The sequence below is a fragment of the Herpailurus yagouaroundi genome, unplaced genomic scaffold, assembly GCF_014898765.1.
Source record: "Herpailurus yagouaroundi ecotype Mexico unplaced genomic scaffold, PumYag 209, whole genome shotgun sequence".
Lineage (NCBI taxonomy): Eukaryota > Metazoa > Chordata > Mammalia > Carnivora > Felidae > Herpailurus > Herpailurus yagouaroundi.
This window is the reverse complement of record NW_024412440.1, coordinates 300,523-324,487: the sequence shown is the minus strand read 5'-3', so window position 1 is coordinate 324,487 and position 23,965 is coordinate 300,523. Positions and strand designations below refer to the sequence as shown.

General features: G+C 34.9%; 1 protein-coding gene and 1 long non-coding RNA gene across 12 annotated transcripts in view; one reads left to right on the top strand and one right to left on the bottom strand.

The window, feature by feature from the left end:
- LOC121016157 (uncharacterized) overlaps positions 1-22,376 on the top strand; it is a 43,463-nt gene extending 21,087 nt beyond the window's left edge. The window contains exon 4 of the long non-coding RNA XR_005784136.1: positions 22,150-22,376. This is a non-coding gene — a long non-coding RNA (uncharacterized LOC121016157). The remainder of the gene's footprint in view (positions 1-22,149) is intronic.
- KCNT2 (potassium sodium-activated channel subfamily T member 2) overlaps positions 1-23,965 on the bottom strand; it is a 361,485-nt gene that overhangs the window by 241,565 nt on the left and 95,955 nt on the right. For all 11 annotated transcript variants that reach the window (XR_005784134.1, XR_005784135.1, XM_040453583.1 and 8 more), the window contains exons 2-5: positions 16,588-16,667; positions 14,355-14,454; positions 4,799-4,847; positions 2,290-2,349 (exon numbers count right to left, since the gene is read on the bottom strand). Coding sequence is in view for 9 of the 11 variants with exons in the window: in XM_040453583.1 (XP_040309517.1) it covers positions 2,290-2,349; positions 4,799-4,847; positions 14,355-14,454; positions 16,588-16,667 (289 nt within the window). In the remaining 2 variants the exon portion in view is untranslated. The remainder of the gene's footprint in view (positions 1-2,289; positions 2,350-4,798; positions 4,848-14,354; positions 14,455-16,587; positions 16,668-23,965) is intronic.

Genomic DNA, 23,965 nt, shown 5'->3' with positions numbered 1-23,965 from the left:
AGCTTCAAAATATTCTTTCGTGCATCATTTTCCATCTTCTGTGCTCTCAGAAAAGAATGGAATGTATCCAAAGTGAATCAGTAGACCTCAGGTTCCTAATCCAGCTTATTCTTACTTTGCATAAAACTTGCTTTGTCTATCATTTTTTTCTGGTCCCCTCTACCTACTTTCTCTAAATGATACAGATTTTTTCCGTCACTGGCAATCTTCTCTGCCTCATTTGACCACTTCTAGGGAGCTCCTACCCCAAACAACATTCTTCATTTAGTGCTTTTTACTCTCAATTGTACAACCCTGAAATTTTTTCCTACAGGTGAATAGCAAATGATTTTCTAAACTGTAAATCCAATGACCTTTTCTCAAATTTCTTACTAAACTTGTAATTCCAATGCTTTCAGAGAACACTTTTCTTCCTTAGAATTTCTAACACCCAATTTTTTCTCACAAATACTAAATCAACCCATCTATATTTTTTGGAAAGCCCACATTCTTTTTTTTTTCTATACTTTCTAATTCACCAATCTCACCTCATCAGATATCAGCGTTATTTTCTTCAGATGGAGTTAAGGATAATATTTTTTAATAAAGCCACAGGAAAAGGTGAGTTTGTAAAGGTATCTTGCTCTTAATTTAGGATTAAAAGTAGTCTAACAAATGTTATCTTTAAAATCCTATGTCTTAAAAAGTGTGAAAGCAGTTGATATAAGAGTTCCCCCAAAACATAACCTTTAGTAGTACACTTGATGATACAGTACATGCAGAAAATGTGAACTGAAGGTTAGTGATGAGTATGACAGCCATTCTGAAGTCTTTCTGCCTTTCTTGTCTATGTCTCCGTCTTCCCTGATTACTCTGTTCTTCTTCCAGCAACCACAATGTAAGCATCTCCATCAAATGAGCCTTAGCTTCTCCCTCATTATTATCCCATACTTAATAAACTCTCATGCTTCCTCCACTATCTCTGTGAAAATGACTTCCACATCTTAAATCTCCCTGTTCCAGATTCTCATTTTTAGTTGAGAATGACTACCTATTTGTCCATGATCACCTCAAATTCATCATTTCCAAAACGATTGTCATTATTCCATCAATTTTGACCCCAATCTGATTTTTTTTCTTGATGTAATTTTTCTTAGTTTTACTGCCATGTTCCCAGCCATTTGAGTTTAAAATATGTTAAAGCGATATGTGACTTTATCTTTTCCTCCACTTTTTCAATCAAACAGATGATGGTTTCTTTAGTTTCTACCTTTATATTTCATCTTATGTCACCTCTGTCTATTTCTTTCACCCAGCTAAAACCTCACTCCCAGTCTTCCTTTCTGCAATTGTGTCTTAATTGAGCACATGGCCTTAGTGCGATGTCTCTCTGAACTGTGCTGCACAGATGTTCCGAACTAATACTCCTAAAACTTTATTACAATTACAGAACTCTCATGCTCAACATCCTCCATCAAAGTCCCATTATATGGTGCTATACAAGGCCCTCACAATATTGTACCAAATTTTCCCAACCAATATTTTCCCAAATGTCCCAAAATTCTGCCCAAACTTATTTATTCTTCTTCCAATTTTATATGCACATTACTTCTTTCATGCCTTTGCTAATTCTATAAATCTTTAGTGTCTTGCCTTTTCATCTTTCCTTATTGAAATCACTGATTCAAGGACTCTGCTTAAATCAGTCAAGTATTTTCTTTTCATCCTATGATATGCCATCTCTCTATCCCCATAGGACTTTATTTGCACCTCACTGAAAGTACCTCGTATTCTGTTTTGTATTATTATTGTCTTTATAATTTTCTCCTATATATCCCCCTTTCTAGATGGAAACTCAATGAGAGAAGAACAATGCACAGTATAGAGCTCTTCACCAAATAAGTATTTGTTAAATTGTTTCAGCCAAACAAACCTTCACCAAAAATGAAGAGAAATCATTAAAATAATTCCTAACAGACATGTTTTTGCTCCCTCAATATTTTTTATACAGATGAGGAAAAGAGATTAGGAACAATTAAAGGCCAACCCATTCCATTTGCTTGCCTCATATGAGCATGTATATAATAGGTAATTAGCCCACAGGAATTAGTGAAATATTTTCAAGCCACCAAGGAAAACATTACTATATAACTACAGATTCTTATCACATACTACAGAGGCCCAAAATAATTAAAGAGGCTTAAGGAGAACTTGCTTTATCCCCAGGGTACAAATTATAAATAAAGGAATACTGGGTAAATGCTAGTAATGTGTTCTATCAAAAGAAAACTTCTAATTAAAATAACTTACCTTATAACTGAGATAACCAAGTAGTATTGTTTCAAATAGACTTATCAATGCCACTGAAACCTGGAAAAAAAAAGTACTTTAATGAGAAAATGCAATAGAATTAAATATATATATTTATGATTGTAGTACTTACCTTACAAATATTTGCATATATGCATATGTATCTGTATACACATATTTGTAGAATATCCAGATATAGATGTAAGGAGGTATTATGTGGCACTTTACCTTCCATAGACACGTGAGAGGTTGCAAACTATTCCCAGCACTACAAGCTTAGTGTTATAGTTTCTAATACTCCTGAATAAATACTTATTGTTTATCTCAAATATAAATGTGGAATTGGAAGAGTCAGGCTAGCTGGAGCTTGCATGATCTGTAAAGAATAGTTCTTTTGTGTATGTTCTTAATATGCACAATCACACACAACTGCCCCGCCACAACCACCACCCTCTCCCACCAAGACTTATACCACCTCTAGGACATCTACCAAAAATCTTCCTTTCAGAAAATAAAAAGAATATAAGCTTTGAGTTGAGTGATACATTCTATCCTATCACCCACCAAATGAAAGAGCAGCATCCTTGAACACTAAACAAAATAGTCCCATGTGAACACTTCAAAGTACTTTCAGATTTTATTTAAATGAACTTTCTAACCAATTCCCCTTTCATAGCTGGAAGAACATATCCTACACCCTCCTAGACAAGTTTCCATCTTTATCTACATTCGCTGATCTGTCTACGGTTTCCACAGCTGAACTACCAAAAAGCTATGATTGCACAACAGGAAAAGTAACTGTAAAAGATATCCAAATGATTTTGTATTAAATACTCTCAGCACTTTGGGCTACATGAATAGAAGAAAATACGCAAGCATAAACAAGAAATGACTCAGAGAACAAATATGTTTGTTTATACACTTTTGAGATTTCAGACAATCTACATAAGAAAAGCAGATACCCTGGAGTTTTAAATTTTAACTCCTGTTGGAATGAAAACTTTGATTTAAGTGAATATCAAAACAAAAGAACAACAAAAAAGCATGTGAATGAATGGCAATATAAGTAAATTATGTTCAAAAGTACATATGGTAGCCAGGCACTGCTCTGACGTTACATGCACATCTCATAGATTTTCCCTACTAGTCCTTTAAATCGTCATCATCCGTGCTTTTTCCTATATGTAGTGTTAGAAGATCCCTACAACATTTGTGGCATGACTACTCAAAATCCTATTTGAAAATGAGCATTATCATTATTATAAAATATCACTATTAGATAAAAGCAATCTGAATAGATCAAAATGTATTTCAAGGCCATATACGACTACTCTCAAAAATATTCACTTACTTTAAATGTGCTTCTCACTGAAGGATAATATAGAAATCAAGCCAGAGATTAATAGACTGCATTTTTAGTAAACACTTAAATATTTGAAAGGGTATTTGTAATTAATGACACTGCAATGCAAATCAGTGTAAAAAAAACCATGAAATGCAACTTGACTTCAAAAAAGTATGAAATATCTAGACACAGTAAAAATGTGATTTCATAGTTATGATCACAATGCATACATAATTAAAATAATTCATCATAAACTTTAAACTTTAAAATGTACAGACTTTACAATCCTCATGACTAAAAGACAAAGCGAACATTTGATTTTAACATATTTTAAAGGTTGTTTATAAACAGTGAGTTTTAGAGTCTTTCCATTACTTCCAGACTCAACTGTCTTCCAATCTGTAATTTTTTACCATTTTATCTATCCTTTGGATAACTTTCACAGCTGAAAAATAACAGAAAATAAAAAGTATGTGTAGGAGAGAGACAGGAGTAGAGGAGATGGGAACTTACAAAGTTTGCTGGGCATAAAATTCAATAGAACAAGGAACAAAGCAGAGATACAGAGGACTCTAGGGAACAATGCAGCAACATAATTCAGACACGCTGTTCCCTCTCATATTTTCTGACTCTTTCTTCAGGACCCCTTTTATGCCAGAAATATACTTTTTGTTTTATTTACAAAATTATCTGTTTAGGGACCAAGCTCTTGCTATTGGTAATATGAGCCATTCATTCGTTTATTCATTTAATAATTATTTATTGAGATTCTGCCATGTTCCAGACACTACGGATATAAAGTAGAAGAGCAAACATGGTTATGAGATTCTGATTACTTTTTCAAGGATTATATAAGGTGAATACCTAAAGTAGTTTGGGGAACTTGTGGTGCCTTAACACACTCCTTTACTCTGGTTTTCTCCATGCCCTCCAAACCTTTTTCTAAAGTCAAATCCTGATCAGAAGGGAATTCTCAAAAGGTAGAATGCAGGGCTCAGGCAAACAAAGATAGAAATAAAATTGTTTGTCTAAGATGTGCATCAAGATTAAGTAAGCAATAAAGCAAATTCATTTCTCTTATCAACAGTTTTCTCTCCAATAGTATTTCTCTGTGAAATATGATTAAATCCAGAAATATAGGGATAAAACAAAATTGTACATAACCTGTAAGCCCCATAAAGGTAGACTTCTGTTCACCCAAAAGATATGAGACCTATAAAAAAATGATGAGATATTAATTTTTACAAACATGAAAAATGCACTCATTTTAAATTTTCAATTGAAGTTGGAGATATTTAAATAATGCTTCACTACAAGACAATAAAATATCAAAATTAAAATTAGAAAAACTTTTTACTGTTTCAGTTTTCATTTTGATAATATTCACTTCTATTCCAGAAATCAAAAAATGGAGTATTTCTTATAAAGCATTTCTAATTTCGCTTTCATTTGCATGTTAATATGAAAGAAAACATAATGTCCTCTTATTTAAAGAGTGATTATGGCAAGGTAGAAAAACCTCAAACCCTTTACTAGTCAAATCTCCATTGAAAAGTCACTTAAGGGTCTGCCATAAACCCTAAGATTTTGTTATATTTAACACTATTAATATTTCGACAATATAAAGTCAACAGTATCAGTAATCAGAATAAACTTATAGAACACAGTTATATTTCAGATTTGGATTTGTATAAAATATTATACTACCAAAAAGTCTGTGGCTGAGGTTAGAATAAAACCTTATGCAGGACAAAGAGCAACTATCTTTAAATATCCCCTAAAAATCATATAATCCCTGATGTTAAAAATTGTCTACGCTCTTCAGAAAACACCATACACTTCTAATGTCCCACAGATTATAATGTTTTAAGTAGGCTTCAAGCCCAACATGTGGTAGAACTCAACAACCCTGACTCCAAGAATCACATGCTCTACCAACTGAGCCAGCCAGGTGCCCCAACTAGTTATAATTTTTAACTATACCATACTATTGCCTACAGTTTTTTTGTATACAGCTGATTCAAATGAAAGTCATTCACAGCAATATAATCTGCTCATGAAAAGATGAGAAGAGTTATATTATGCTGACCAAAAAATGCAAATAAACAAGAAACCATACAAAACAGAACAAAGCCTACTCACTCTTTATAGTTATGAAGTATTAGAGGAGTCCCATAAGATATTAAGTATATTTTTAAATCCTTTTGGTAATATGTTAAAAATAACAAAGAGCAATAAACTCTCTAAAATTCTAGTTTTAAAAAGAATTATAAACTTTAAAATACCATTCAAAGAACCTACCTACCATATTAAACTAAAGTACTCTGTTATTCCAGAATGTCATATCTACCTGGATAACCAATATACTCAATTGCTCCAAACCAAACCTGTGACCTTTCTCTCAAAAACTGGTCCTCTCTGGGGAGCCTGGATGGCTCGGTCGGTTAAGCGTCGGACTTCGGCTTGGGTCATGACGTCATGGTTCATGGGTTTGAACCCAGCATCAGGCTCTGTACTGACACCTCGGAGCCTGGAGCCTGGTTCAGATTCTGTGCTCCCTCTCTCTCTACCTCTCCCCTGTTCACACCCTATCTCGCTCTCAAAAAGTTAATGAACATAAAAAAAAACAAAAAACAAAAAACAAAAAACAAAAAACTGGTCCTTTCCATTTTTCACCTCTCAGCAAATGGCACTAAATTCCATTGTGCTTGGTTACCCAACAGCTTAAGCATCATCTTAGATACTTTCCTCTCCCATATTTTCAAATACTTAATACACAAGTAATCAAAACTTCCAATTCTTTCCACCACATATCTGTAGAATGGATTACCTCTCTTCATCTCTACTACCACAATCATCTCAATCTAAACTACCACTTTTTGGGACTCTTACAAAAGCCTACTAACTAGGAACCTAAGCCACTTTTTGCCTTCTACATTTTTGCTCCAAATTACTACTACACAGATTCTTTCCAAATGTATTTTAGATCACATCACTGCACTACGTATTGGCACTACACTTCTGTTAAGATAAAGACCAAAACTCTAAAATGGCATTCTTAAACTTACTCAACTGGGACACAATCCTTCCTATCACACCCTTTTTTACATGAGCTCTTCCCTTATCCTAGCTCTCAGCTCAACTGTCTCAGGGAAACCTTCCTTGAGGCGGCCACTTGATCAATGTAGTCAACTAATCTCTTCGGCAACATCACTGACCACATTTCTCCTGCCATTTATGTTGGTTTTAACTTTGCATTTATTTGCAGATGTAGTTCTTTAGTAATTATCTATTCATTAAACTGCAAGTTTCCCTAAGATGAAACAGTATGTCTATTTTACTCACCATTATAGTCCCAACGTCTTTAGTAAGCAAGGCATTCAATATAAACAAATTGATGGTACCATAAAAGCAAAACTACGGCTGATGAGTTCACAACACTGTCCTTGCCAAAACACATCTCTTATATTCTCAGTGACAAGATATGTAAGACCAAAGAGAGATATGGACACAGATTTCATAGATGAAAATGATGTGCCACAAAAACAACTAAAATCAAGTAAATAGCAATCTCTGGAAAATGATAAAGTAAATTGTGAATCAGAAGCTTGAGAGCATTTTCAAAGAGAAATTAATACTTAATATGGATTTACTAAAAGCTAGCTATCAAACAAATAGCATTTCCTTTGGTCCAAGATGTTGCTTTGATAGGTCCTGAAGTGTCATAGAGCATTTAAATTTAAATAAGACCTTGAAGAAAAGCCTTTTCTTAGACAAGGCTAGGTCATGTGGAGTAGGTTTCATAATCCTTAAAAAAACATTTCTACAAAACTCTACTATATAAATTGCAGTGTGAAGTGAGATTGCCAATGAAGTCATCTTCTCCACCAATTTACTAAGCACTAAATTGGATAAATACAAAGAAGAATAATGTATAAATTCTAGTAAAAAGCTAGTGCCCAAACTCTTCTTTATAAAGTGAATTTATCTTGAAAAAAGAATATAGGATTATTTTGCACATTTCTAGATCACCTCCAGAACAAAGAAGAAGTGAAAGTGAACCTGGCAATCAGACCGTATTTCCAAATGCAGCTTCAATCCCACTGACAATAAAGTACTAGGAGGAAAGAATAGCTGTACAGGAATATTTATTGTAGCATTATTTGTAGTAGGAAAGTAGCTGGAAGAGAAAGCATCCTCGTCATCAACAATAGCAAAAATAACATGAATGAGAAAAAAATCATTGAAAAAACGATGTATACAATATTGTCCTAACTACATCAGTATGAGCATGTTATAGGTATGTGTGTTTATACAGAGAGAATTTACAAAAGATTGCTCACCAAAACACTGAAAGTACTTATTGCTAGGTGTTGATATTTTAGGTAACTTCTACTTCCTTTCCTTGCCATAGGTATTCATATAGTAATAGTGTATTACTTGCCATAGGTATTCATATAGTAACAATCATGAACCAACTATAAAATCATGAAAAATAAAATAAATTTCACTTTTTTAATTATAAAAATAAAAACAAAATTTATATGATTCCGTTATTCAGATTAAACTAAGTTTATAGATAAAATCCATGTTTGAAGCATCATTATGAAAACTGGAAGAACCAGATCAAACAATGGAAGTTACAGCAACAGTTAAATATAGAAAGTTAATGACCTGTAGCCTCAGCCACTTTTCACAGCATGCTTATTTATGGCTTCTCCAAAAGGTAAGAAAATAGCTGCTAAAAATGTCTGATAAGCTTTGGCAGCTGAGGCAGAAGTCCAGGGTTGAATATGTTAACCAGAAGAATAAAGCATTTGTTAAGCACAGGAAAGTAATAGGGTCAATAGGTGGGACATAATTCATATGAAAGGACCCTGTGACTCACAAACTTGAGATGAACACAGATTGATAGCTTTCCAAGACAACAAATACAAGCTTCTATTAACAGAAGTATAATACCCGCAACCAGGGTGGAAACGATAAAACTCTCCTAATCATAACAAATACTGAGAACTGAGTACTAGGTATGGTATATAGGCTCACATCTCAACGACATATAAAATTTAGTGCATGTCTGAAACCAAGGAGACCAGGATACTGACACATAGTAGAGTCTTGACAATATATTAGGGAGATTTTTCAAAAGCTGATTCCTTTCAAAACACTAGATGTATTCATACCAGGCTACACAGCCTATCCTTAGGGTGTTAGAGGGAGGACTAAATGCTAACTCTTTGAGAGATTGGACTTTTAAGAGTTTTTCCATTACATATGCACTGGCTTAGGCTTTCTATCAACATTCCTCTCCCCTCTCCATGGTATAGAGTTGAGTGCAAAAAGCCACTCTTGACCCAAAGGCTACATTTCTCAACCTTTCAGTGAGAGTATGGTGATATCACTAATTCTCACCTGAGATACGAGAATAAAATACAAGTAAAAGTGATGTTTGTCATTTGTTCAATAGTAATTTCAAGAAGTGTTTATATACCTTCTTCATGCTTTCTTTACCTTTCCGAAAACTATAGAGGATTCTTAGGTCCCAGCATATAGACACAAAATAAAACTGGTCTGCATACATAATAATATACTTACATGTTATAGAGCATGCGCGCGTGTGTGTGTGGGGGTGTGTGTATGTGTATACGTGAATCAGTGGAGAAAATATCTACACTAAAAGCACCAGCATTAGACTCTAGTAAACAAAAAAAAAAAATCTTTTAAATTTTGATATATATGTTGGAGCACTGGGTGCTAACTTTCATCTCTACTGCAACTAATATACATGAGAGAAGAAAAGGTCTACATTATGACATTCCTTCCTATTGGACATCACATATTTGAAAGATACTGTCAAAATTTTATTTCTCCTTTTAATAACTGCTACCATAAAGAAGAAATAATCTTTAAAATGTGAATGTCAATTAAACACATTTGTTGCTCTGTTAGGCACTGATTTTCAATGTAAATCCAAATACTATAAAGTATAAGCACATTCATGTACTTCTTACCTCTGTCTCTATCCCTTGATATTAAAAACTAATAATCACTTCCACAATTTTTAAAATTGGAAGAGGATGCATTGGTTTTGACACACAATGAAGAACTGTTAAGCACCAGCAGGCAATGAGTCAATGCTGATGGCTCATGTCTCAATGAAATTCATAAACTACATGGTGGAGGTGTGTTTCCTCTGCTAATGCTTTTAAATCATTTACTACAAACTGTGTGGACATCACAGTTTGTCACTTGTACAATTTCATACAATAACAATAACACTTTTTCATATCTTCAGTTTGTCCATACTTGCAACATCTTTATATCAATTTTCGCTCTGAAGAGATTTAAAAATAAAGCAAAGCAGCACAAAATATCCACAGCTTTATTATGTCAGAAACTCTAATTAAATAAATCTCTTTGCTGAATTAGCCTCATTATTTTAAAGTAGAGTCTGTGCCCATAAAGGCCACTTCTGTTTTTCATTAACCAATACTGCACTGACAATGGGAACTGAACAGAACATTGTATTCAAAATGGAGCCATAAGTTATGTTGTTATGTTTTTTAATTGCAGTAATCTGGTTTTTCAAATGTATATCCTCTATAATTATGGCTAAATATTCTCAGTAATATGACACAGAAGTTAATTGTAGGAAACTTTGTTCCTCTTAATGTTTTTCAAATAATATAATTTTACTCTGCCATCATTCCCCAATGCCCTCTCACCCTTAGAGAGATTCTATCATGCCTAATTTTATGATTTTCAGATCACTCTAATGTACATTTTATTTATAAATCACCAAATTTTAAGAACTATTGTAGTGTGCGTTTAGAAAGAAGTGTAGTGTGAACCATTTTTAATAATACATAGACAGAAAAATGTAATAAATGTAATATTCACTGCCATCTCTAGCCAGTGGCCCTTAATCATCTTGATTGTGCAACACTATCAATAAAACTGCTGAACATAATTCCATTATTTCAACAACATTCCCTGACTCACCAAGTCTTACACTAAATATGAGAGCTAGAGGCAAGTAGAACATGGTCCTTGCCCTCCATAAGCAAACAAAGAGAACATAGGCAACATGTTAAGTGTTGGGACAGAAGTAGGGTGGGGGTGGGGGTGGTAGCAGGAGGCTCAGAGAATCCCTAGAAGCCACTCCTAACCCAGAGTAAAACTGGGCTATAGATCATGATGTCAGGTAAGAATTTCAGATTAGGTGCTACCCAAAATTGTTACCCTGAAGGTCCACAAATCCTGACCCAAGTTAAAAAGGAGTAGGTAGTGATGTGGAAACAAAGGCAGAAGGAAATGGCAGATTAAATTAAATTTCCTCATAACCTGCAGCCCATTGACAAACACTTGAGGCAAGCAGAGCAAAGTTTCTCCAGGAACTCCCTACCATTTTAATGCTAATGCTTTGCTAGAGGGAAAAACCTTAGCTAGACCATAGCTAGGCCTCCAGTATCCTGTGGGTCTTTTTTAGCATATGAAAATCTCATTGGAAACTTCCCCTGGACTTTACCTCCCCCAACTCCAGAGTATACAACCAGGCTCTCCTCATGATCCCGGGGCAGTTCTTTCTGCCCACAGGGCCCGTCCCTGCTTTAATAAAATCACCTTTTCGCACCAAAGACATCTTCAAGAATTCTTTCTTGGCTGTTGGCTCCGGACACCCTGAACCCCACTATCACCCCAAAACCTCATCAGGTAGGGAAGCTAGGAATGGGAAACAGAAGTCCAAGAAGACAAAGCAGAATATGCAAAGGCTCAGAGACAAAGGAGAACAGAGTATGTATAAGTGGCTTGAGGTAGGTGAGCTTGGCTGGATAGGAGGTGAGGTGAGGTAAACAAAGGTCAGATTATAAAGGACCTTCATTTATTCAGTTATTCACTCACTCATTTAATAACTAACTACTGGTTGCCTGGGGGCTCAGTTGGTCAAACATCTGACTCTTGATTTCAACTCTCATGGTTCATGAGTTTCAGCCCCCACCCCCTCCCCGTCTAGCTCTGCACTGATAGTGTGGAGCCTGCTTGGGATTCTCTCCCTCTCTCTCTCTGCCCCTCCCCTGCTCACACATGCTTGCTAGGTCTCTCTCTCCCAAAGGTAAATAAATAAATTTTTAAAAACAAATAAAAAACTACTGAGAGTCAAATTTTTTCTGAGGATTCAGACAATAATCGATGCCCTCATGGAAGAGCCACAGCAATCCATGTGGAATACACAGGAAACAAAACAAGTATACTACTTATAACATATGAAAGAGATAAAGGCAGTAGAGAAAAGTTAAAAGGGAAAAGAAAAAAAGTATTTGAGGGAGCCTTGTGAGGAGAATACAATTTTAAACAGGATATTTAGGTAAAGCTTCACTGAAAATACAATTTTGAGTAAAGATCTGAGGAAGTATGCCTTATGTTATCTGATGGAAGAGAATTCCAGACAGAGGGAACAGCAGGTATGAAGGCCTAAGCCAGCTCTGTGGCTGGTATGATCCAGAAACAGAGAAGAGGCCAATGTGACTGGAACAAAATGGGTGGAGGAGGAGGAGGAGGAGGTGAAGTTACAGGGAAGCCATGGGAAGCACCTCAGCATTCAGAGCACAGCCATGTCAAGGTCTGACTTAGAACTTAAAGAAACACTGGCTGCTATATTAAGAATAAACCAAAGAGGAGCAAAGGCACAATTAGCAGAACTAATTAGGAGGGCTACTGCAGTACTCAGGTGACAGAAGGTGGCCTGTGCCAGGATGGCAGCCTTGAGAAGTGATTCTATGCTGGATATATCTTGAAAATAGAAATGACAGAATTTTCTAAGGGGTTTGCATATGCTGCAGAGTGTGAGACCAAAAGAGAAGTTAAGAATAACTCTAAAGCATTTGGCCTGAGCAACTGTTAGGTTGGAATTTGGTTCTGCTGAAATGTGGAAGGCTGAGAGTGGGGCAGGGCTAGGGGAAGGATGGAACTGTCACATGTTGAGATGTGGAAAAGCACAGAAGAAGCCAATTGGAACACGGCAACTTCGAAATGCCTATTAAACATCCAAGTAGAGAGGATGAATATGCAGTTCAAAAGGGGGGGAGAGTAGGGGTGGGCGACCAGGGCAGGGACCAGGAAGGTGCTGGCTTCTGGGGTCAATGACTTAACCATGGATAAAGGCAGAAAAATATTAGTGCTGAAGGCCACAAAGCGAAGGGCAAATATAAGAAAATTTCTGCTTCTCTGTATGTCAGGTGGGAATAATAAGATTAAGTGCATATTGAAGGTAATAACATAAATAAAACAATTAGACCAATGCCAGAAAAGAGCAAGAATTCCAAAACATACAACCATTCACAGGCTGAAAAGTCCCTGAGGGTAGAGAATGTTGTATCTTGAGTCACAGAAATATAAACACATGCCAAGTATTCAATAAAGATGTAGTGGAATAGCCATAATTATATTTCATTAAATAAATTAAAATTGTACAAAGAATTATCACATAAATTGTTACATAGGAAAATTTCAGTTGTTCATCTTTAATCCTTTAATAAATACAGAATAATTTTCACTGTCTACACAAGCTGAGGAGTAACCGATTCATTTAAATGCATAATATATCATCACTTCCCATTTTATTTTGATCTTTTGTATTTCTCAATTTTATTAGGGTGAACCTCCACATGAAAAACAATTGTACAAAAGTTAGCCACCAAATTTGTTTTCTGCTTTGAAAACTATTTAAATTTAGTAGGTTGGACAGGAGACCATGATGGTGATGAGTTAAAAATTATTCATGCTATTACACAAACAGTTCCTTTCCCTACTACTTCTAGTGAAGGATAGAGCCTAAAAAGGGAAGTCTATAAATGAACAGAAATGCAATTTAATAAAAGCAACATAATAATGAATGGAAAAATAAGTTAAAATAAGTCAATAAGTCATTTAACTCAAATAAGATAAAGAGCTACACAAGCTAAATCTGAGACTTAGTCATGCATCCCAGTATATGCTGGAGTGCTTCAAAAGTCACTAGATTTTTGTTGTTGTTGTTTCGGGTTTTTTGGGTTTTTCGGTTTGTTTGTTTTTCGATTCCACTGATAAATGAAATCATACAGTATTTCCAGTTTTCTAATTTATTTCACTTAACATAATGCCCTCAAGGAATCTTTAAAAAGAAAAGGTAACACCTGGTAGAACTGAAAATACTTACATAGCTGGCATACAAAAGAGTATACCTTTTTGGAGTATATGTAAATCAAGAAGAGAGAGAGAGGTATATGGGTCTTTAAAGAGACTAACTCTGTATTAAGCAATTACTTAAGAGTACTTGGTTAGCAATAGAAATTATATGGGTGGGTATCCAGTATTAGCTTTGATAAACAGATAATAAAAGAAGTGATGTTTACTTTTCTTTAAAGAATGTGTTTTTTTTTTCTTTTCTTTTTTGAGCTTATTTATTTATTTAAGTAATCACTACACCCAACAGGGGGCTCAAACTCATGACGCCAAGATGAGCACACTCTTCTGACTGAGCCAGTCAGGCACCGGAAGAAGAAATGTTTAAAAAAGAACCTACAATGATTATATTCATGTATTAACTGAAAGCCAGATCAATTTAATTGTGACAAATACCTAAAACATCCTTAAGAAAATGAATTCCATAGAACACCCTTCAAAATTATAATACAATTCAAAATAATCGAAAGACTGTTGTTGAAGTTCAAAGACATCTTACCATTCATTTCCTTGTGAAGGGTTTTCTAGTAGCACTCGGATTATGTATAATAAACAGCTTAATAATTTGAGAGAAAAATTGAATAGACGAATTCTTAGACCTTTAAACAAACAACAAAAATTTAATTTTCATGTTAACTTAGTTCACAAAAGTCTAAAAAAATTGCCACAAATAACAACTTTAAATATAGCACTTATTGTATTTAAAAACTCTTTAAATTTTAGACATCTGAATTTTAATTGGCTAAATATTAGGAAAAAAATGTGAGATTGACAGACTGCATGCACTGCAAATGGCCGCAAATATTACACCCAAGAATAAATCTTGGTTTGAGCACTGAGAAGCCACAAAAATCATGATTGGTTCAGATATGCTTAGAAGTATTTTTTATATCCATGAATTTTGTAATAAATTTTAGCTAGCTAGAATATCTAGCTGCTTACAAATCCACCAGATAAGTTATACATCCTTTACTTTCAGAACACCTTGTAGATTTGATTGTAAAGAAATTATAATCATGTATATAATTATATATTATACACTCAGTAATTACATAATTATAGAAGAATCATAATAGCATTTGCTGGAAAATACATATACATTCACACACATTTTAGTTCTACCAGTTGAAACTTACTTTTTCCTTTAGGTTAAGTACTAATGCAATCTTAGATATTTGGGGGGTATTAAGACTGTCATGTATGTATCTGTGAAACTGTGTAAGTCACAGTTATGAGGCTTATAATACTTAGTGATGAAGAAGAACAATTAACATTAAGCAAAATATGCTTAAAGTCTGATTAATAGAAACATTACCGTTCCTGCAATTATCAGGTGGTATCTGATTCATGCATTATGAATAAAATTTTGAGAAAGGTCTTCTTATAATTATTATTTAATAATATCTGCAAGTGAAATGTCATTTTTTTTCTCTGCTATATGTAAGTGTACTTGAGGTAACATTTCTTAACAGTAAAAGATTAATGCCTATTAATTTTGTAATTTTCCTAGGCTTCCTTATTAAAATGGCAGGTACACTTTTTATGGGTTAACTTCTTTATAAAGTCTTTTAAACTGTTAATGAAATTGCCCTGGTTTTATAGAACTGGTCTCCTCAAAAGACTGCTTAATCAAAGTTGGCTGCTGGTAAAGTATTCAAATAACGCATCTATATTTTCTGGCCTGGAGAGATAGAATTATTAGCATTAAGATCAAGAAGACCTTCTATTCAAATGATATGAATACATCTATTGGTAGGACTTCCTTGGAAATTCTAAACAACCAGGTTAGAGAGGCAGTAGCTATTCTTAGCCTTACCTTTGCAGCTAACTTGCCATTAAGAATCTCTAAGCAGTGTGCCTTACAGTCTGAAATATTCCTTAGAGTCAGTATTTTGATAACTTCCAACAACTCAGGCTTTTCTCTTTGAACCCTATAAGGGCACAACTTAATCGAGACCACCCAAAGAAGATTCCAAGATCAAAATTCAGAAAGAACAAAGTCTACACCACTTTCCAATAGTAGACCTTTCCACTATTTGTTGACATTTTAAGCAATAATCACATGAAAAATTGCATACTGACTCATTATTTTTGGCTTTTTAAAAATATGTGGTATTACGGGGAGGCAACAGGTGTCACTGACCCATCAGCCTTGAATGGTCTTAGCTCATTAACTATGCCAATTTCATGTCTTCCTCAAGTTGCAATGTTTCCCAAACTTATCTGATGAGAAGAATCAGTGGAGTATGAAACTGTGTGCTGAGCCCTACACTTCCTGATTCAAAATATCCAGAGAAGGATGTTCGTAATCCATACATTTCAGAAAACCCTAGATGTTGCTTATTATCAGGCATGAATGGGAAACATTAAACTCTTCCCCAGTAAATCAGACAGTTGTTCCCATTTGGTTAGAGCCTTCTCAAACCAAGTTTTACATGTGCCTCACAGTTAAAATAAGGGGACCCCTCATTTAAATTATTTTCCTCACTAATCCAAATGGCCCTCTCACAAGTCTACCTACTGGTATGGGATTTGGGGAACTGCAGGTATTCAAACACCCTAACACCACCACATGTAACATCAATAGCTTTCTGAATTTTTACTGCCTGGCAGACAAGATTATCATATTTATTCTACATAAAGCATATTTTGCTAAAGGATGGCACAGCTGATTTTTTTTAGTTAAACATATGTATAAACATGTTGATGGGAGAATAAAATGAATGACTTACTTGACCTCTGGTTTTTGATAAAAAATAACTTTAGTCTCTCTTTAAATGTGTTTTCATTCATATAGAATTCAACTTGTACCCTGCAAGCAGAAGATAACAATATAATTAAAAATAATACATAAAGAATAAAATTATTTTATTTAATTCATTATAATATACTTTGAACAAATCCTTACTACAGAAAATGAAAATTGAGTAAAATGCTCACTTTTTTGTAAAGAACCCGTTACTTTCCAATTCTGAACATAGTAAGTTCAAATATCTTACATATTTAATTCTATTATCAGTATTAGTGGATGTAATGAGTGGTATGGATGATTCAAAACAGCAGTAATATGTGTCTTTGGAATAATTTTGAATCAATGTTTTCCCAAGTTTTTCCCGTTATTAAAATCAATTGGATGTTTGAACAGCATCAATGCAAACTGATCCAGTTTGACCCCCAGCACCCAAAGCACTGCATCAGAATCTTAAGGGCCTGGGCCGGAAAATCTATTTTTAACAAGTCCTTCCCTTCAACTTGAGCCTATATGAAACAGCACATTATGGGACGTTTTACCATTTTATTTATTTACTTAGGCTCATATTAATATACACATGATCAACAAAGGGTAGTAATGACAAGTAGAATGTTAAAGTCAACATAGATATGTTATAAACCAGACAAAACAATGAAGGAACTGAATATTATATATGTGATGTATAATAAAATATTATCAACAGTCTAAAAAAATAGTAGCATGCTAATAAATACATTTGCTTTCTCCCTAAATTCCAGCAAACTTCTCTCATGTGACAAGACACAATATTTTAGGAGTGTCTGGGTGGCTCAGCCTGCTAAGCGCCCGTGGCTCAGGTCATGATCTCACAGTCTGTGAGTTCAAGCCTGACATCAGGATCTGTGCTGAGGGCTCAGATCCTGGAACCTACTTCCGATTTTGTGTCTCCCTCTCTCTCTGTCCCTCCCCTGCTTGGGCTCTGTCTCTCTCTCTCTCTCTCTCAAAAATAAACATTAAAAAAAATTTTAAGACATAACTAATATTTTTTAAATATTGAGTGAAAATAAATATCATGTTCATGATGATTTGTTAATGATCATCATTTGCAATTTTCTTAATGGTCTCAAATACATTTATTTATTTTAAGTTATGATTCGAAAACAGCTACAAACGCACTTTGTTTACACAAACATTACACTTAATTTCATTTTTCCTAACATCACAAAATTTTGATCTTTTGTAACTGGTATTTTGAAATTTGTTTAATGTTTGTTTATTTTTGAGAGAGAAAGACAGAGCATGAGCAGGGGAGGAACAGAGAGAGAGGGAGATGCAGAATCCGGAGCAGGCTCCAGGCTCTGAGCTGTCAGCACAGAGTCCGACGTGGGGCTTGAACTCATGAACCGTGAGATCATGACCTGAGCTGAAGTTGGACACTTAACCAACTGAGCCACCCAGGTGCCCCATGTAACTGGTATTTTGTAACTCTTAATTCCCTTCACCTATTTTGCACCTCCCAACTGCCATCCTCTCTGGCAACCACCATTCTGTTCTCTGTATCTCTGAATTTTGTTCCATTTTGTTTGTTCATTTGTTGCATTTTTTAGATTACAAATTTAAGTGGAATTTAATGGGGATATAGTGGACAGCAGGGTGACTATGGTCAATATTAATGTACTGCAAATTTGAAAGTTGGTAAGAAAGTTAATCTTAGGGGTGCCTGGGTGGCTCAGTGGGCTAAGCAGCAGACTGGATTTCAGCTTAGCTCATGATCACAAGGTTCAAGAGATCAAGCCCCGCATCAGGCTCTGAGCTGACAGCATAGAGCCTGTTTGGCATTCTGTCTCTCCCTCTCTCTCTTCCCCTCCCCGACTTGTGCTCTTGCTCTCTCTCAAAATAAATACATACACATCAGAAAAAGAGTAAATCTTAGAAATTCTCATCACAAGAAATGTTTTCTAACTCCGGAGATAGACGATAACTAGATTCATTGTGGTGATCACTGTATACAAATGTCCAATCATTATGTTTACATCTGAAACTAGTATAATGTTGTATGTCAACTATACTTCAATAAAATAATTGCAATATCCTCTAGCAGAACACTTACATATGCATGTCTATGTGCATGTACACACTCCCATACACACATACACAAACTTACATACACACGCCACATAAGTGCATGCACACACATAGAGACACAGAACTCCAGTAGCATCTTAGAATCCATCACTGAGTCTTTTCCCTCATTTTTTTGATTGAAAAGGCAGTTCATTTTAAATAAAGTAATTGTAACACTGATATCAAGCTAAATTATTTCAAATTTGATATAGATAGAAAAGGAAATTTGAAAGGACGTACGGCTATTACACAATAATTCAGCAAAGACCGTGCAGATTTGCTCTAGAGTTAACAAGTTTATAAGAATAGGAGTCCATTCTTCTGATAATATCTGAACTTCAGTACTGGGTATATAACAAAGGTTTAACTAAAAGGAGATCATTTAAAGCCTGATGCAAAATAATGAGATTCTGGGAAGTGTCTCATATGAGGAAAAGTTTAAGGAACTGGAAATGTTTAGCCTAAATATGAACAGTTAGCAGTAATATAAGGGTTATCTTTATTTTTAAAAAAATTTTTTAAATGTTTATTTACTTTTGAGAAAGAGACAGAGTGTGAGCAGGGGAGGGGCAGAGAGAGACAGAGACCAGAATCCAAAGCAGGCTCTAGGCTCTGAACAATCAGCACTGATCCCCACACAGGGCTAAAACGCCCAAGCCCTGAGATCATGACCTGAGCTGAAGTCAGATGCTCTATCAACTGAACCACCCAGGCGCCTCAAAGGTTGTCTTTAAATATTAAAGTGGTTACCACTATTAACATGACATGACTCAATACATGATCCTCTATTGTATATAATTAATCATAGAGAAATAGGAGAATTACGAATGAGATTACCCAATTATGAAATGACCATCATTGTGAAGTGGAGAGCCCTCCAATGTATATAATTGTGCCAAAGATTGGAACAGCTTGTAATGCAGTGACTTTTTTTCCTGAGATAAAGACAATTTTGCATGAGACAAATTCTCTCATTAAATGACTTCCAGATTCCTTTCTCATTATAATATTATATGAAGTAAAACTCTTAATTAATCTAGTTCTCTAACAGAGTTTAGTGTTTATCCTTCCTAATTTTTTTCATGATTTTAATTTATTTTATATAACCTCTTTGTATTTCCCTTTCCAGATTTAAATATGCTTTTCCTTTTTTCCTTCTCCCCTTCCTCCTTCCCTTCCTCCTTTCCTTCCTTCCTTCTAAACCCTCTCCTCCCATCTCTCCAAATTTACCTCTATACAAATAGGTCAACTTAGTGCACTCCTTCTGGACTTCCCCAGAACCTCATGGTTTTAGTCACATTTACCCCAATATAATAGTGGAATTATGATTGTACTTAATAAAAATAAAGTAGAAAAGCAATTACTAAGTGGTATCTTCTCCCATCGACACATTTTCATTGTTTAATAATATTAGCTTTATAGTGGTCAATATTTTATTGTTTTATTTGCATAGATCCTATATTTCTTTGTGACATTTATTTCTGAGTATTTTATAATTTTGGTTGCTATTTTTAAACGGTTTTGTTCCAACCTTTAACTTTTGGTTTTGGTATTGTAAATGGTTACCATGTTGAATTCCTTTATATGTAGTAATATTATTTTTCAGGTTTATTGCTTGGGTTCTCTGGGCGGACAATCATGCCATCTAAAAATTTCCAATATTTCTGTTTACATTTAGCTGTTATACTGACTAGCATTTATTGAAGAAAAAATACCAACTGCAGTTTGTGTTCTTAAAAGGCCTCTTGTGCTTTAGCAATTATTATATTGTTGACCCTGGAATTTCAATAAATATTCCTATTTTACTAAAAATTATATCAGGAGTAGAGGGATATTGATTGTTATCAAAAACTAACTTGACTCTATCAAACTGATAGTACCTTGCTGGGATTTTTTTTTTTTTGACATTGATTTGGTGAATTATTTCAACAGTTTTCCTATTATGCAATTATTTTTCAAGTCTGGAATAATTTTGGTAATCATTAATTATTCAGGTAATTTACTGGTGGATTCATTTTCTTATACTTTAAGGAGTTTTTCTTCTATAGTCATAACTAAGACTGATGTACTATCATCTTTAGATTATTCTGATAACTTCAAACACAAATTGAAAAACTCTCCAGATTTCTCTATAGTCTGTAACAATTTTAAAGACTATAGAGACGTTTTGTGTAACCATCATCAATTTGCCTTATATTGATTTTAATTTGTTACTTTTTTTCCTTCTCATTGTGTTACTCCGGTTACTCGAATTTAGTATAAAGATCATGCAGGATCTTGTTAAAAACCAATTTCCTTGTTTCACTCTTAAAATTCCTCTTCACTAACTCTGAAGTCGGCCTCACCACTTTAATCACACACAAAAAAATTCTGTCCCAGACTGTCCACACACCGTTCTTTCAGAAACACTATTTCACTTTTTTCAAGGGCTAATAATGTCTTGGGCTCTGTTTAGGATGTCAAATATTTGCAGGGGTACCTGGGTGGCTCAGCTGGTTAAGCGTGCAACTCTTGATTTTGGCTCAGATCATGATCTTGCGGTTCGTGGATTTGAGGCCCGCCTACATTGGGCTCTGCACTGACAGTGCAAAGCCTGCTTGGGATACTCTCTCTCCTTCAATCCGTCCCTCTCCCTTCTTTCTCTCTTAAACTAAATAAATAAATAAAAATTTTTAAAAAACCAAAACATTTGCCAATATTCTCTTTGGAACTTGTAGCAGATATAGAGAACTACCAAAAGAAAACTCTTCCTATATTTCTACTTGGTGCTGCTCCTTTCTGCCTCCCTCTGATTCTGCAATATCGGTCACAGAGTCCGTGCATGAGTTTTTATGACTATACTCATTTCAAACAAGGCACTATCTGCCTAGACTTTCTGGTCCAGCAGGCAGGTTCAGTGGATACATGCTAGTCTCTCTATTTATTTGTTGGTGGTTGTTTTTTGTTTTTGTTTTTGTTTTTTTGGAGAATCTACATTTGGATGTCAAATTAATGTACATAGCTCCCATTGCAATTCCCATGTCTAAGAAGTTTTCACCTGACATCATTTCTGTGTTTTTAAACTGGGGCATCCTTCTAATTACATGCTTGGTGTTCTGACTCCAAAGACTAAGGAGAAAAAGTAAAATCTCTCCGTATACTATTGCCAAGCTTCTCTCACTTTATTCCCACCACAACTAATCTTAAATGCGGTTTATGATTATGAGAATTACAACTTTTCAAATACACATTACTGTGAATGTGCACCTTATTTTCTCTAAATTCATTGTTATGCACTGAACTATGTTCCCTAAAATATGTTGAAGTCCTAACCCTAGTATCTCATAATGTGACCTTATGTGGGAATGAGTCATTGCAGACATAATTAGTTAAATTAAGATGAGATCATACAGGAGTAGGATGGGTCCTTAATCTAATACCACTGGTGTCTTTATTACAGGAAAATTTGGATACTGACATAGAAGAAAAATGGCCATGTGAAGACAGAGACAGAGACTGGAGTTTTAGGGCCACAATCTCAGGAACACCTGGAATACCAGAGGCTGAAAAGGCAACGAGGATTCTCCCTCAGAGACTGAAGAGAGCATAGCACTACCAACAACTTGATTTCAACTTCATTACTCTATAGGTGAGAGTTAATAAACGTCTCTTGTTGTTAGGCACCTAGTTTCTGGTTTTTGGTTATGACAATCCTTGTAAACTAATACAATCATTTTCTATGATGGTGACAGTAGCATTTCTCAGTTCTATGAAGTAAGTCCATTAGAATGTAAGTTCCAAGAGGGCCAGGAATGTATTGTTTTGTTCACGATTGCATCTTTAGCCTGCCACATTATTACTTGGGACCTTTTAGGCATTAACTATGACTGACTGAAGACCTGAATGAAAGGGTAGATTGGTCCCCAGTTCTATCTTTGGTACAAACCTTATGGACTCTCTGTGGATAGTACAGTAGGAGCGATAAAAAGCATTTTCCTTTCCTTCCTTACATTAAACTATTTGAGGATGCAAACCCTGGGTTTGTAGTGAGCTCAATCCTTAGAAGCTCCTTCTTATTCCAACTTGATCTTCCTTATAATTAAAGATAATTCCCTGTGGGTTTCTATTTTTGTTTCAATATTATTTAGATTTACTTATTTGCCCTATCTCCCCATGATTTTTATTAATATTTCGGAAAAAAATACACTATCATACTTAATTTTTACAATGTTGATATGGCTTGGTTAAGGCAGTCATCAATTTTATTCTATAGAAAAAGATACTTTAATTCAAAGAATTTTAGTGAATTGCCCAAATTCATAGCTAGTACTGGGGCAGAATTGGGACACTGTTCTTTCCATTACTTCTTCTTGCCTCCTGCTTCCTCACCAGTAGACTCTTCATTATTAGGAGAGTTCTGGGTCATTTGTGAAATATTACAAAAGAGCATTGCAAACACCAGACCTACCAAGGGATAAAGACAAGTATTTGTTTAGTTGTGCCCTTTGAATATTGACTCTAACCCAGGTATCTATTTCCAAATATTCACTCCTAACTTCTGGTAACTAATTTATTTAATACGCCAACCATTCAAAGGGAGCCTTATAAAAAAAAATAAATAAATGAATGAATAAGCCTACCATCAATTCTTCATCTTAAAAAAATAACTTCACCAGTTCTTGCTCAAGTGCTTCCAACGGGTTTCTACCCAGCTTCCAACCTTTACTACATGCACAAAATTAAGTTCACTTTAAATACTCTTAAGTCCCTCCTAAATTTTCCAACCTCTCTTTTTGCCTATCCAATTCTTTTCATAATTACTCAAGCCTAAGTTTCTCACCTTCTTTAAGTCAGTAACATCTTATGAGAACTCAGAGATTAATTCTGATGACTTTCAATAGTATTCTCTTATTTAAAAAATTTTTTTTAACATTTATTTATTATGTTTGAAAGAGAGAGAGACAGAGCACGAGCAGGGGAGTGACAGAGAGAGAGGGAAACACAGACTCCAAAGCAGGCTCCAGGCTCCAAGCTCTCAGCACAGAGCCCTGTGCAGAGCTCAAACTCATGAACTGTGAGATCATGACCTGAGCCAAAGTTGGACGCTTAACCGACTGAGCCACCCAGGTGCCCGGATGTTCTCTGATTTTTAAAATGAAATTTAAAACAACATCATTTTTGGAAAGATAACCCAGGTAGTATAGATACATACTCACAACACATACGCACACATATATGCACACGGATATGTGTATGTGTGTGTTTGAATGTATATA